Below are 14,329 nucleotides of genomic sequence, written 5' to 3'. Positions count from 1 at the left end.
TCAGGAACAGTATTTGCTAAACTGTAAAACATTAATACATGTTTTCTAGTAGCGCTTAAAACATCAAATAGAAAGTTCTGAAGAAGGAAGTTGAATATTTATTAAAAATACAGTTTGTATTTGACAAATATTAAATTTAAAAAAAACAGCTTTCTTTCCCATAAGTGTTTCTTTCCTTTTTATATATCTGAGGTTGACTTTAATAATCTCAACTAACAAGGGCCAGGCAGAGAGCCTGATAAAATTGCTTTCATGATTTACAGCCATGTCTGTATCTTGCCATTTTCAATTTCAACTACTCTTCTGACCAGGTAACTAAGGCACCTGGTTAGACTTTGTTATAATATGCACATCAGAATTTGATGTCATCAAGCCCTGACCATGATTTTGATGCCTGCTGTGAAATTGGATATTGCTGTAGCTTTCTCCCAGCTCTAAAATTTGTACTGCTCCAGCTAATGCGAAGTGTGAAGAAATTTGGAAGCAGAAGAGGCCATTCAAAGTTTTTTTTACAATTATGATGCCAAGAGATATGGCAAACTCTTATGTGTATTACCAGGAATATTTAGATTATCCAGGAAAACATTTTCCACTGGCCAGAATATTGGTTCACAAATTTACCCGAGTGCAGGTGGATGGCAAATTTCTATAAGCTATCAGTGACTTTCTGTCCACTTTTACAGCACTATTAAAAAAATAGGGAAGTTCTGACAATTCTTGCCATTTGTACATTTGTCAAATAATGGCCAAACAGTCACCATTATGGCCAAACAATGACCAACAGTCACCATTATCACATTGCTGCTTATGAGAGTTTGATGTGTATAATTTATCTGCTATTTTTACTATGTTACCATATTGACTACAATTCAGAAATACTTACATTGATTGAAAATTGTTTTGGTAAGTAGAATGACAAACATATGATGACAGGTTTCCTTAGAGCTGCTCCCACTTTGACAATGTAACATCCCCAGAAATATTCATGTAAATTAAGTGAGACCATAAGAAATAGAAGCAGGAACAGGCTATTCAGTCCCTCGTGCCTCTCTGCCACTGAGTGAGATTGCAATTGATCTGATGCATCAGTACCACTTTCCTTCAGTAACTCCATGTCTGATATTAATGTCTGTCTTGCTTTCTTGAATATACTCAGCGATTTAGCCAACATTGCAATTAGTGGAGAATTCCAAAAGTTCATTATCCTCTGGGTGAAGAAATTCCTCTTCATTTTAGTCCTGGATGGCAGTCTCCTCATTTTGAGACTGATTCCTGGTTTAAGACAGCCCAGCCATGAGAAAATGTATCCCTACAAATACCTTGTCATTCCCTGTAAGAATTATGTCCACTTCAATGAGATCACTTTTCATTCTTCATAACTTTGCAGAGTAAAGGTCCAGTCTGCTTAATCTGAAATATGATGCAAGTAGAATTTTAATGACTAACCTACTTTTAGAAAAGTTTTGTTATATTAGAACTTGGATCTACCATGTGGTTCTTATTTCTCTTTGTCATTGTTTCTGCTATTTTTTGCAACCTTCTGCCTTCTGCACCTCCACAAATTTTGGTCATCCGTAAATACTGCTTTCTTGCTGGTAACTCCATTCCTTGAACACTATCTTAGACCAGATTATTAGAAACTAAGGCTACAGGTGACCCCTGCATTACAGCAGTTAGGGTAACAGAAATTCACCCTTATGGAATTCATAAATCACTACCAAAAATCCAGGATATGAATTAAAATTCACACTTATGAAATTTATGTTACAAAAGTAAATAAATAAACACAAGATTTATTATTTTTCAACTTGCATTTCTTGACACATGTGCAGATAACATGGCTTTGCTTTATGGAAAATCACGATGCAGACAGTTTTTTAGGAATGGAACCTCCCCCATCCACCCCTTTTCAACCCCAATAACACCAGGGTCACCTGTACTGGACTTTATATATACAATGACGGAGTAGTCTAGTGTTCATGGAACAGAATCAGCAACCCAGAGAGTGAGATTTTAAATTGTGGAAATTGAATTTGTAAACTTGATGGTATGAGACAATTTTCTGATTTTTGTTTAAAAAAAATTAACTTACTTCAGAGAAGGGGGCCTACCACCTTTTCTTGTCTTACTAAGGGGTGACATTAATCTACAATTTTAATTGTCTTTTGATAGCTTTTGAAGTGGTTTAGTGAGTTGTACAGTTGAAAAAAAAGGATGCATCAGGATTGACCAGACATTGTATTAGGATAAGGATGTCAGGATCAACACTAAGCAAAGATCTTCTAATTAAGAATATGTAGCAATGACAATATACAATAGGCATTTAGCTCAACAAATCGATGTCAGTTCATATGCCCTATTTGGATTCCTCCTCCTTACTACTGTACATCTTAGCCATCCAGCTGTTAAATATATCTTTGTTTTTCAAACACTCCTTGTGGTGGAAATGTCTGTGTTCCCACCGTTGTTTAAATAAAGTGTCTTTTTCCAATTCCTTATGTATTTTTTACCTCTAGAGTTCTTGTTTTTGGATTCCCTATAAGTGGAAAATTTGTTTCTGTATTTTTCAGAAGGACTCTATCAAATCATCTTTCAGTTTTCATTTTTCGAGAAAGGAACTCCAGCTGTTCAGGACTTTCTTATAGTTTTATCCTCTCAGTTCTGATATCATCCCTATAATTTTTTTTGTGAATTTTCTTTAACTTTGTAAATTGCATCTATATTTTTGTAATACGGAGATCAGAACTCTACATAAGAAGATCTAAGGCTCTATAAATTTTACATAACTTTTCTGCTTTTGAGAAATGGACTGCATTATTTACATTTTATGGCTTTATTAACCTTTGGTACTTTTAATGATCTGTGAATCTTGTAAGTTACATTAGATTGGTAAGATATTAACTTGAGCTATGACAGCTACATCTTAATTGGATCCACACCTTATGTAGTAAGAGTGGCATGTTTTATTTTTCATGTGAAGATCAATATACCTCTGTGCAGGAATATTACTCATTAAGTGCTAGGCAAGGAACATGTATTCCAACAAATGTTAGTCAATGAGATGAATAATTTAAGCTTCTACCTGTTTTGAACAGATGTCTTTGTTCTATTCTACATCAGTCTAGGTGTTCTCATTTTAGCAAAGAATTTCTTTTGTTTTCATCAATTTTTATTCTTTCCTACCTTTGATTTCATTTTATTCTTTTGCAATTAGTTTCCTCTGGATGTATGTACATTTTCTTGTCTGTTTATTTTTATAGAGGCATTTGCCATGCAACCTCATCTTGTTCCTCTTGCTAGTTTGCTTTTGCTAAGGGACAAAGATCATATCTGATGTGTTTCACTATCGCTTATTGTATTGGTATTGGTATTGGTTTATTATTGTCATTTGTACTGAGGTACAGTGAAAAACTTGTCTTGCATACCGATTGTACAGAGCAATTCATCACACAGTGCAGTTACATTGGGTTAATACAGAGTGCATTGATGTAGTACAAGTAAAAACAATAGCAGTACAGAGTAAAGTGTCGCAGCTACAGAGAAAGTGCAGTGCAATAAGGTGCAAGGTCACAACAAGGTAGATCCTGAGGTCAGAGTCCATCTCATTGTATAAGGCAACCGTTCAATAGTCTTATCACAGTGGGGTAGAAGCTGTCCTTAGGTCTGGTGGTATGTGCCTTCAGGCTCCGGTATCTTCTACCTGATGGAAGAGGAGAGAAGAGAGAATGTCCCGGGTGGGTGGGGTCTTTGATTATGCTGGTTGCTTCACCAAGACATCGAGAGGTAAAGACAGAGTCCAAGGAGGGGAGGCTACACTATTGTCCTTGCCCCAGGACTGTAGTTGTGACTTACATAGTCTCTTACTAATAGTTTATAAACCTGAGTGCTTGTGCTTTAATAATCCCTTTATATTAGCAGGTATACTTTTTCCCATCATAGCTTTTACGTTTTGTGGTCTAAGCACACTATTACCATAATTAGTGGCCTAAACTCATGTTTTTAAAATTGGCACTCAGATCCATTTGTGCATTTCTTCACATGACAACATTGAAATTCATTTTCCACTTATACATTGTTCTTTGAGTTTGTGAAGATCTTACATGTCACAGAATGACTTAGAATTAATTGTAAACTGTAGTTTATTTTCTGCAAATCTTGATACAGTATTTCTGATTCCCTAGACTAAATTATTCATGTAAATAATGAACAGTAATTATCTCAGAGTTAATGTTTCAGGTGAAAGAATCTTCATGAGAGCTGTGAAAGAGATTAAAAAAGTTAAGTTTTAAATTACAGTTTAGGTGACTGGGGGGTGGGGGAGGGGATGGCAGATGGATAGGACAGAGGGTATATCTATGTTAGTGTGATGGCAGAGTTGCTGTGGGGATGATTCATCCAATCTAATGGATTAATGGGGGCAGTTAGAAGGTGATTACACTTCTTTATCTGTGTTATGTGTTGCTACTAACAGGGTTGTGGGACATGACCAGTTGGTCAGGCTGTGCTAATGGAGAGAGAAAATTTGAGTCACTATCACAGATGGATGACTTAAAGACGAAATGAAGTTTTGATACAGAGAAAGCAAATTACCTAAAGTTGGAGAATTCAGTATTGTATCTAGAAGGCCGGAATGTGCCCAGCTGGAAGCTGAGGTGTTGTTCCTCAAGTTTGCATTGGGCCTCGTACAGTGCAAGAGGCCGTAGAGAGCTAGGTCACAGTGGCAGTGAGATTGAGAATTAAAATGGTAAGCAACAGGGAGCATAGGGTCACTACTGCGGACTGAGCACAGGTGCACCACAAAGCAATCATTGTACAATACACTAGATTGGAAGAAGTGCAACTGAATTGCTGCTTCATCTGGAACAACTGTTTGGATCCCTGGATGATGAAAAGCGAAAAGCTGAAAGGACAGGTGATGCATCTTCTGGGGTTGTATAGCAAAATGTTGCAATAGCTATGGCTGGTGGAGAGAGAAGAATAAATTAGGAATCACCAAGTAAATGATCCTTTTGATGTAAAACATTTACTCTGTTTTTCTTTCCACAGATGCTGCCTGGCCTGCTGAATTTTTGCAGCATTTTCTGTTTTTATTTCAGATTTTGAATATCTGCATTTTTTAAAAATCTTCAACAATTATCCCAGCATTGTTCCATGTACAGCACCATTTTTCACTTCTGGGACCTGAGACCAGGTTGGGAGATCTGTCTCGCAAACAACAGCATGGCCTAGCTACTCTCAAAATTAAATCTGTGACATGAATGACAATGAATTTAGACCTTGGGACAAACAAGGTTAAGGTAACCTTTTGCTGATTATCACATCCTCTTATCCTGCTCCTTAGTTCCACTGTTCCAACCATAAAGTTCTCATAAAGAAACAAAAGCACATAATCCACACGGCTTCAGTGCCTTATTACTAAGAATTGCTTAATAGTATCATAATGAACTGAAGTGGTCGCTCTCTGAAGAACAAAGATCTGTATGTGGTCATGGGTCATGCAGCACAGAAACATCCATGCTGACCTTTTACCCATCTGTTCTAATCCCATTTGCTCACATTGGACCATATCCTTCTATGCCATGTTTATATGTCTGTCCAAATACCTCATAAATGCAGTAATTTGATTCCATCATCTCCTCTGCCATCATGTTCCAGATATCAACCAATTTCTGTGTAAAAAAAATTACCCCCAGATCCCCTTTAAAACTCCTTCCTCTCACTGTAAATCTGTGCCCCCTTATCACCCACTCCACCCTTCCCTTCCCCTACTTGGCTCCATTTGCCCATTGTCCCCTCCTCACTTGGTTCCACCTATTGCCTACCAGCCCCTGTCTCACTCCTCCCTCTCACCTCTTAATAGTGGCTATTTCCCCTCTACACTCTTAATCCTGATTTCAGGGTCTCAGCCCAAAATGTCAGTTATCCTTTTGCCTCCACAAACATTGCTCAACCTGCTGAATTCTTCGAGCAGTTTGTTTTTTGCTCCAGTTGGGAATAGTATTGGACATTGAAAGGAGGCTACGTAAGTCATTCTTCATACACTCGTTGAGGATACTATGTATGATTCCAGCTATATGAAGTCCTCTTCAATTGCATTCACTTATTGAAACATCGAAAATACTTCCACCTATTACAGTACGTGATGCTCTAACTGTGATTCTTTGTATATAACACATCTGAAGAGCCACTCCATTTTTTGCCCTGAATTGTCATCACTACATATTGCAACTATTTGACATTCTTGCACTTCTTTTGGTGACACTTTTTAAATTAATATGAACTGCAATCAAGTCCAGTAATTTTGTATATTCCCCCAATAATGAGAATGTGTGTGAGGTAGCCTTTGACTTTGTGAGGAGAAGCATGAGATGGGCCAACGAGAGGTTGAACTGCTTTGGAGTCATCTGGCTCTACCCACATTCTCATCTGGATCAAGTGTGCGGCATCTAAAAGACAGCAATATCATATGTGCCAATTCACCTGAGATGAAGATTTCTGTCAAATGACAGAATGAATTATGCTCACCATATGGCTAAGCTTAATGAGTGAATAGATAGGACAGAGAAAAATAAAGAGAATGGAGTGTGAGATGGGACAGATATTTTGCTTTTCCATCTCTACCTTGCTGAATAATCACTCATCCTGTATCTCTTTGTTTCCTCCTCAAACAGGATAAAGGAATGGAGGTAAAAGGTGAGGGTGGGGCGGTGATGGGGTGGAAGTAGTGCAGTGCTCCTCTTCTTCATGCACTTTTGGTTCCTTTTGTTTCTACAGTTTTGTGATTCTAGCAAATAATAACGCTTGCAACTTCATCACCAAGTAAGAAGTGCTAATGGATTTTTGTTTTTACAGTTGAGACTAGCTATAAGCCTATCTTCACTGCAAATTGGAGATTTGTGGTGCTTGATTTTCGATCCAATTAAGTTAATAGTGAGAAAAGCAAGCACTGGGCTGCAGTTTCCCAATTGGATCTCCCAGTGTGCGTCATTTTTTGCCGGAAACATTAGAAATCAGTCTACAGAGGGAGATCATAGAGGATTTGGTACATTAACACATCATGTTTTATTGTAAATGGAAGGATTTGTGGGAACAAAGCAAAGCATATACTGTAAGTTAGAGAAGAATTGATGGAGTTGCTGCACAGTCTTCCTTACACAGCTGTGACACTTACTTTCCCTCTCCTCATCAGGATGACACTGGTGCACAGGTGCAATTCATGGCTGATTGATTTCTTGAACAAGTTTGCTCTGGATCCATCACTCTCCTCTGTAAGACCAGGAATGAACTTAAATTTTAAAATTAAGACCATTTCATGCAACTGCTTCTGTCCCCGCCATTACTGAATTGAATCTGTCATCAGCCTTCAGTTCTTCACACCTCTCTTGAATCTGTCAGGATTCCTAACCAATCTATTTTTGAATATATTTTGTCATCACATTTTGTTCTTGCCTCAATTGTCAAAGATTGTTTTCAATTTATAAAATTATTTTGAAGATATTTAAAATTAGTCTGTTGTTCTTAATCAATTTTTTTTTATTAGATGCTCAAACTGAAATCACTTTAGGGATATCGGAGGAGTTTTTTCTTCTTAATTAATTTGGCCCCTCTATTCCCCATGATCCTCGAATCAGAATTGCAGCCCATCTTTAGTGGCTTTTGCCATAAACATGATCCACTTCTGAAATTTGATTTGTTGACTTCAATGGAACCTGTTTTCAGAAGCAGATTATAATATGCAGTCACTAACGTGTGTTTAGGGCTAGTGACTGCAGATAAATTTCTGGTCTTTTAGAATCATAGAAATTTATAGCACAGAAGATTGTGATTTCATTGATCGAGTCCATATCATCCAAAAAGCTACCTACCCTATTACCACTTTTCAGCTTGTGGTCTGAAGCCTTATGGATTAAGGCAGTTAAGGTTTTTATCCAATAATTCTTTAAATGCGATGAGAGTTTCTGCCTCTACTATCCTTTCAGCAGGTGAGTTCAGCCAGCTCCATTATGGGCACAACCCTCCCCACCATCAAGGACATCTTCAAGAGCCAGTGGCTCAAGAAGGCATTAAGCACCCTCACTATCTGGGACATGCCCTTTTCTTGTTACTAACATCAGGAAGGAGGTACAGGAGCCTGAAGATCCACACTCAATGATTTAGGAACAGCTTCTTCCCCTCCTCCATCAGATTTCTGAATGGGCCATGAACCCATGAATATTACCTCATTATTCCTTTTTTTGCACTATTTATTTACTTTTGTAATTTATAGATTTTTATGTCTTTGCACTGTACTTCTGCACAAAACAACAAATTTCACGTTGTATATCAGTGATAATAAATCTGATTCTGATTCCAGATTTCCACTGTCCTCAACTTCCCCCCCCCCCACCCACCTTCCAATTAATTTAAATCACTAGAGCATGGCTGGTAGAGCTGCTGCCTCTAGTAACTTGCATTCAATACTGACCTACATTCTCTCTGTGTGGAATTTGCACATTCTCCCTGTAACTGTGTGGGTTTCCCCAGCCTCTCTGGTTTTCTGTCACACCCAAAGGTGACAGATTAATAGGCCACTGTGAATTGCCTGTAGTGTGCAGTGTGCATGTGAGTGGTAGAACATGTGGTGAGTAGATGGGAATGTGGGGAGAATTTAATTGGATGAGTGTAAATGAGCGTCTGATGGCATGGGCAGTGATCTGAGATGCTTGCTTCCTTGCGCCCTGATTCAATGACTAGTACTTGACCTGATTGTTAAGAGTAATAGACCTTTCCTATTCTGTCTTACTGAACCTCTCATAATTTTATACTTGGCAATTAAATCTCCATATCAAAGAAAACCATTACAATTTAGTTCAAACTTTTCAATACAGCAGCATTCTTTCAATCTCTTCAGTGCCCTCTCCAATGTCCTCACACACTACCTATATTGTGGTGACCAGCAGTTGTCAACTGCAGCAAATTCTTGTGTAATCTCCCAGTTATTACGTTCTAATAAGGGAAAGTATCTGTGTTTTCCTAACCTGTTATCTCCAGGAATCTATGAACGTACATTCCCTTTCTTCTACACTCGTCAACATTCACCCACTGCCTTGTTTACCCTCTCCATATGCATTATCTTACACTTGCTTGATAGTCACTTGCCATTTTTCTGCTGACCTGACTAATACATAGATAATTTTCCACCACCAACAACTTTTTCCCTCACAATCAATGACACAGTCAACTGCACAATAACAATCATCTGTATTCTTCTCAATCATAATTTTTGTATTTGTCTAAATCATTGACATTTACCATAAAATAAGGGTACTAAACTTTGAGGATTTTCATTGAGAAGAGCCATAAACTTTTCAACTTAAACTGACCATAATTTTGGTCAACTTTTGATTCCTGCTACCAGCCAAATTTTGACTCAATTTGGCATTTTCCCTTAGATTCCATGTGCTTTTATGTGAACTACATTCTCTGTTTCTCCTAACAAACTTCAGTAGAATCATAACATTATATTTTTCTTATAACTAATTCATTAATTTACAGCCCATCACTGCTGCTTTGTTTTATAATTGATAAAAGAGCTGAGATGAGAATTTTTTTTCCACAGCGGGTTGTTTTCATCTGGAAGGCATTGCTTTTAGTAGCAACTTTCTAAAGGGAATTGAATATATATTTGACAAGAAAACATTTACAAGTCTATGCAAACATCAAAGGAGAGTGACCAATGGATTGTTGTTTCAAAGAGCTTCGCTGTTACCATGGGTTGATTGTAGGCCTCCTGTGCTATGTGAGTCTAGGGGCTAGGAATTCACCTTGGGAGTGGCATAAGATGTTGGTATTAGATTGGGAGCCCATCATACAAAACAGTGGATATTTAACAATTACAATCAATGGAGTTTAAGGCCCTGCAATATAATTGACAACCTACCAGAAAGCCTTTATTTACGCCACGCAAGAAAAAATCTTTTCTCCTGTGATTCTGAACAACTGCCTTTTTTATTTGATTAATCTTTGTAGGAATTCTGTAAGCATAAATAATTTTAATGCCATTTATGCAAAATAGTTTTTAGATGGTAGAATTTTAAGTGATAGTTATGTCAAAGATAGAGGATAGAAGGCCAGGAGAGAAATTGAATTATCAGGTCCGTAAGTGACAAGCCATAGATATTGGACATTACTTGAATAAGAACTCTAATTGGAGAGAATATCCATTTGATTCCTAACTTTGGTTTGACTTGGATTCCAAGTTTTTTGAAAATTCTACTTCCGGGAAGGAGGATCGAAGGCTAGACTACAAAATTTGTGATGTTTCCCTGACTTTTAGTTGCTGAAAATTGCATTTCATCCAAAACTAGATGTTGAAGTAATGGTTGGATCGTACGCAAGTGTTGCAGGATCAAGATAGATAGTGGAGCGGTTACACTGAGAGATAACCATACAAATAACCTTTGACCCTAGATTAATAATGTTATCAAGAGGCAGTAAACACAGAAGAAAGAAGAGTGAACAGTGGAGGAATATAGAAGACAATCAAAGTGGTAATGGAAGGGCGAGAATAGAGGCTATTCATAGTAATTTATTCCAATGTGCCCAGAGAGACTAATGAGAAACTAGGCAATGGGGGGTGGTATATTCATTCATATTATAAACTGAGCAAGGGTGAAGTTACAGAAATTGTAGCTTTTGACTTTGGTGACTTTGTGGAATGATGCACAACAGACTGGAACTCAAACAGTATTGCTACAGAAATTGCCACATATCAGACCAAAGTAAATGGAATGTGTAGGATTGTCTTCAACTTCCCATCAGATTTTCGTATTACACAGGCCCCTAATGGAACAATGCACCTTGACTTACCATTTCACTGTCACTGGCTAGAGTATGGGATTTCTTGGGGACAGTCCTCATTTATCAGTACTCTTAGTCCTAATAAATGGATGCATGCTTGCAACTGTGCTCAGATGAGTACCAGTTTTACAGGTCCATGAACCAACGTGGCAGATGAATTGTTTCTGGAGTACCCAAGGTGGTAATGTTTCAGAATGGAAACTGCAGGGTTTTTAACCTGGTTAGGTTCAGTGTGCATCAAGTACCTTTTTTACTGGCAGGGCATTAAATGAGAATTGGGTCATTTTAACATTCAAATAATGCATACAATGTCAATAAAATTGAAACATGCTAGAAATGCTCAATGGCTCATGTAGCACCTGTGGAGAGAGAATCAGTGGACATTTAGATTGGTGATCCTAAAGTTAGAAAACAAGCATGTTTTAAGTTGTAGAGAAGGAGAATGGATGGAGAGAGCAAAGAGAATGTCTGTGATGGGTGGAGACTAAAAGGAACTGAATAACGCTAATGATATTGATGCTGATTGAGAGAGAGAGTGTCATGTTAATTGTCTCGAGGAAATGAAAATAGAGGGGAGTGAATGAGAACACAGGAGACTCAGGGAAAATGCTGGAAATGTGAAATACAGATACAACAGTTGCTGGAAAAATCTGGGAAATTTGAAGTAGAAAAGAATGCTGGAAATATCCAACAAAGTCAGGCAGTTGGAGGGAGAGGAAACGGAATTAGTGTTACGATTCGATGACCATGTAAGAGAAACTCTCAGTGCTGACACAAATTAGAAAGGTTTGTTATTTGAAATTGTTGAATTTATTATCGAGTCCCAAAGGCTGTAACATGCCTATATAGAAAATCAGATGCTATTCTCTGAGCAGTTTGGGCATTTTTGGAACAGTGTAAGGAGCCAAAGATAGATCAGTGGGAATGGGATGGAGATTTAAAGTGACAGGTAAATGGAAGCTCAAGGCTTTTGTAGACTGAGTGCACAAAGCATGTGACTAGAATGTATGAATCAATATACCAATTGTAACTTTGCTTGCATTACAATATTTAATTTTCAAACATACACCTTAATAATGGAACTACAAAGAATCTGCATTGATGTACATATTTCTTTTTAATAACTTCTAACTGAATGTATATAGAGTCCTTTGTTTTAGTCCATCAAGAATAGCTTGATGTAAGTGTTGACATTGAATGTATGCATTGAATAATATTAAATTTGCCTGAAACAATTAAACTTTACATTCTAAAGTTGGCTAAATATCTTAATAAAATCTACTTCAATATTTGAAACGTCATTTAGGTTTCGTATTTTAAAGGTTCCCTCAAGTGGCAGGATTAGAATTTGGATTTGATCCAAGTGCAGACCCCGGGCACAGGATTGTTGTGGATTCGGTGAAGGTCCAGGGACAGTACTTGGACAGAAACAGAACATACTTGCTTGCAATCAAGGAATACCTAGCAAAAGTAAGTTGTGATGTTGTGTGGTTTACATTTATGATTATCTAGTGTATTCATTTAAAAAAAAGCACAGTAAACTATGTCTAAAAGCTAATAGGTGCTTCAATTTGTTGATAAAACCATTAGCATAGAAATGGAGACACAAGAGGCTGCAGATGCTGGTATCTGGAGCAAAAAACAAACTGCTGGAGAAACTCAGCATGTCAGGCAGAATCTGTAGAGGGAAATGGACAGTTGACATTCAGCCCAAAACGTCAGCTGTCGATTTCTCTCAACAGATGCTGCCTGACCCGCTGAGTTCCTCCAGCAGTTTTCTGATTAACATAGAAATGATTAGTTGTGATAGTAGCTTATAAATGCACAACATCTGCATATTGTTCTTAATAAAGGCAGTGACCTAACAATTTTTAAAGTAGAAGAACACTATTCAGTTCCTCATGGCTGCCCTGGCTTTTTTCCCCTAATACATTATAAAACATCCATATGTACCTTTTAATAAATGCACGGGGCCAAAATTCCTAATCGGGTCATGAGCTGATGTTGGCTAGTGGACTCATTCTATAATTCTGGCAGAGCTAATGGAATTTCCTGAAAATGGTGGAAACCTGTATCTGGCAATATGCAAAACCATTGGCATGTAAGGGACCTGACCTCAAATCAAAGGATGATATTTGATGTAGTAGAGGATCCTTGCCATCCATCCTGAATTTTATAGTTCTGTCCCTTAAGCATATGAACTTTGGTGCTGGGAAAACAAAATGGCTAAGTTGCTTTATATTTTGAGCAGATTAATAAAATAATTATTTAGTACAGCTTAATTTTAAAATCACATCATTGGGGCTTCCCAAGCCACATCTGACCTTTTGAAATTTATAGCCAAAAATGCCTGAGATGCTCCTTGTCCAGTTTGCTAATTAGAATTTTGGGAGACTTGACTTTTCTCTCTACTGGCTTCCTAGTTTCAAGCAGGTGAGATCATAATAATGTTTGGCAGGACTTCCTAGTCTTTGCATTGCTCTGCCCCTGTATGAACTTTAGCCATTGAAATTAGCTGCAGTAGAGTATTTTGGAGCTCATGACAAGCATAGCAGGTTGCAGTGAGTGGTTCTCTTTACATTATAAGTATGAGAAAATTCAGTACATTGGCTATACCAACCTTTTAGGACCTGCTTGACTGGTGCCTCTGCCACTGAACTCAATAACTATCCAATTCTTCACTTCATTATGACCATTGATAATGAATAGTCATATCTATTTCAGATCAAGGTACCTCCTAGCCTGTCATTTCTAGCAGCGGTAAGCAGGGATTTAAATGGGTATAAATAATGTTAGATCTACGCTATTCTAAGCAGTCTAATTTTTCAATTGCATCTTGAAAACCATCGTATTTTTTAAAGTAGAAGAATGCTATTCAGTTCCTCATGGCTGCCCTGGCTTTTGGCTCAAATGATCTAAAACTAATAATTATCTCTCCATAACCTTGAATCTTTCTCTCCTTCAAATATTAACCTATTTTGCTTAAAAGGTGCAATCTTTCTGGATCAGTTGCTCTCTGCAACAAGCGTGGCTTGTTCTTAATGATCCAATGTATATAGAAATTTCTACAAACATGTCTCCTTACTCCACTATTGTTGATTTAAGTTGAAAATCCTTAATTACTTGTCAAAAAGTAATCACTTCATGTAGCTTCTGTTTTACGGAACTAGCGTGATGAGCTTAAATCTGTTCTCATAACTTTAGTTGCTCACACTTGGAATTGTTCCAATGAACTAACAATTCCTTCTGTATAATGAGGTGGTCAAAACCACTGGTGCTTTGTACAAATTTATCAGAACTACTTTGTTAAATCCAAAGTACTATTTTCATTCCTTTTGTGGTTGCTATTTCTGTGAACAATATATTTCACCCCCAATTCTCTTCTTCTACCTTATAGTTTTATTTTGGAAAGCTGAACAAGGTAGAAATTCATCTGTGTTTTCCTATTGTGCATATGTACATAAATTACTAGATTTATTTTCTACTGCCA

General features: G+C 37.4%; 1 protein-coding gene across 1 annotated transcript in view; it reads left to right on the top strand.

Annotated features, from left to right (window-relative positions):
• Nucleotides 1-14,329, top strand: part of LOC127580958 (trifunctional nucleotide phosphoesterase protein YfkN-like) — a 35,192-nt gene that overhangs the window by 11,789 nt on the left and 9,074 nt on the right. The window contains exon 7 of the mRNA XM_052034965.1: nt 12,162-12,309. Within this exon, the coding sequence (XP_051890925.1) occupies nt 12,162-12,309 (148 nt within the window). The remainder of the gene's footprint in view (nt 1-12,161; nt 12,310-14,329) is intronic.

Source organism: Pristis pectinata, chromosome 2 (assembly GCF_009764475.1).
Source record: "Pristis pectinata isolate sPriPec2 chromosome 2, sPriPec2.1.pri, whole genome shotgun sequence".
Lineage (NCBI taxonomy): Eukaryota > Metazoa > Chordata > Chondrichthyes > Rhinopristiformes > Pristidae > Pristis > Pristis pectinata.
Note: the sequence above shows the minus strand (reverse complement) of the source record. Positions and strands in the feature narration are given on the sequence as shown.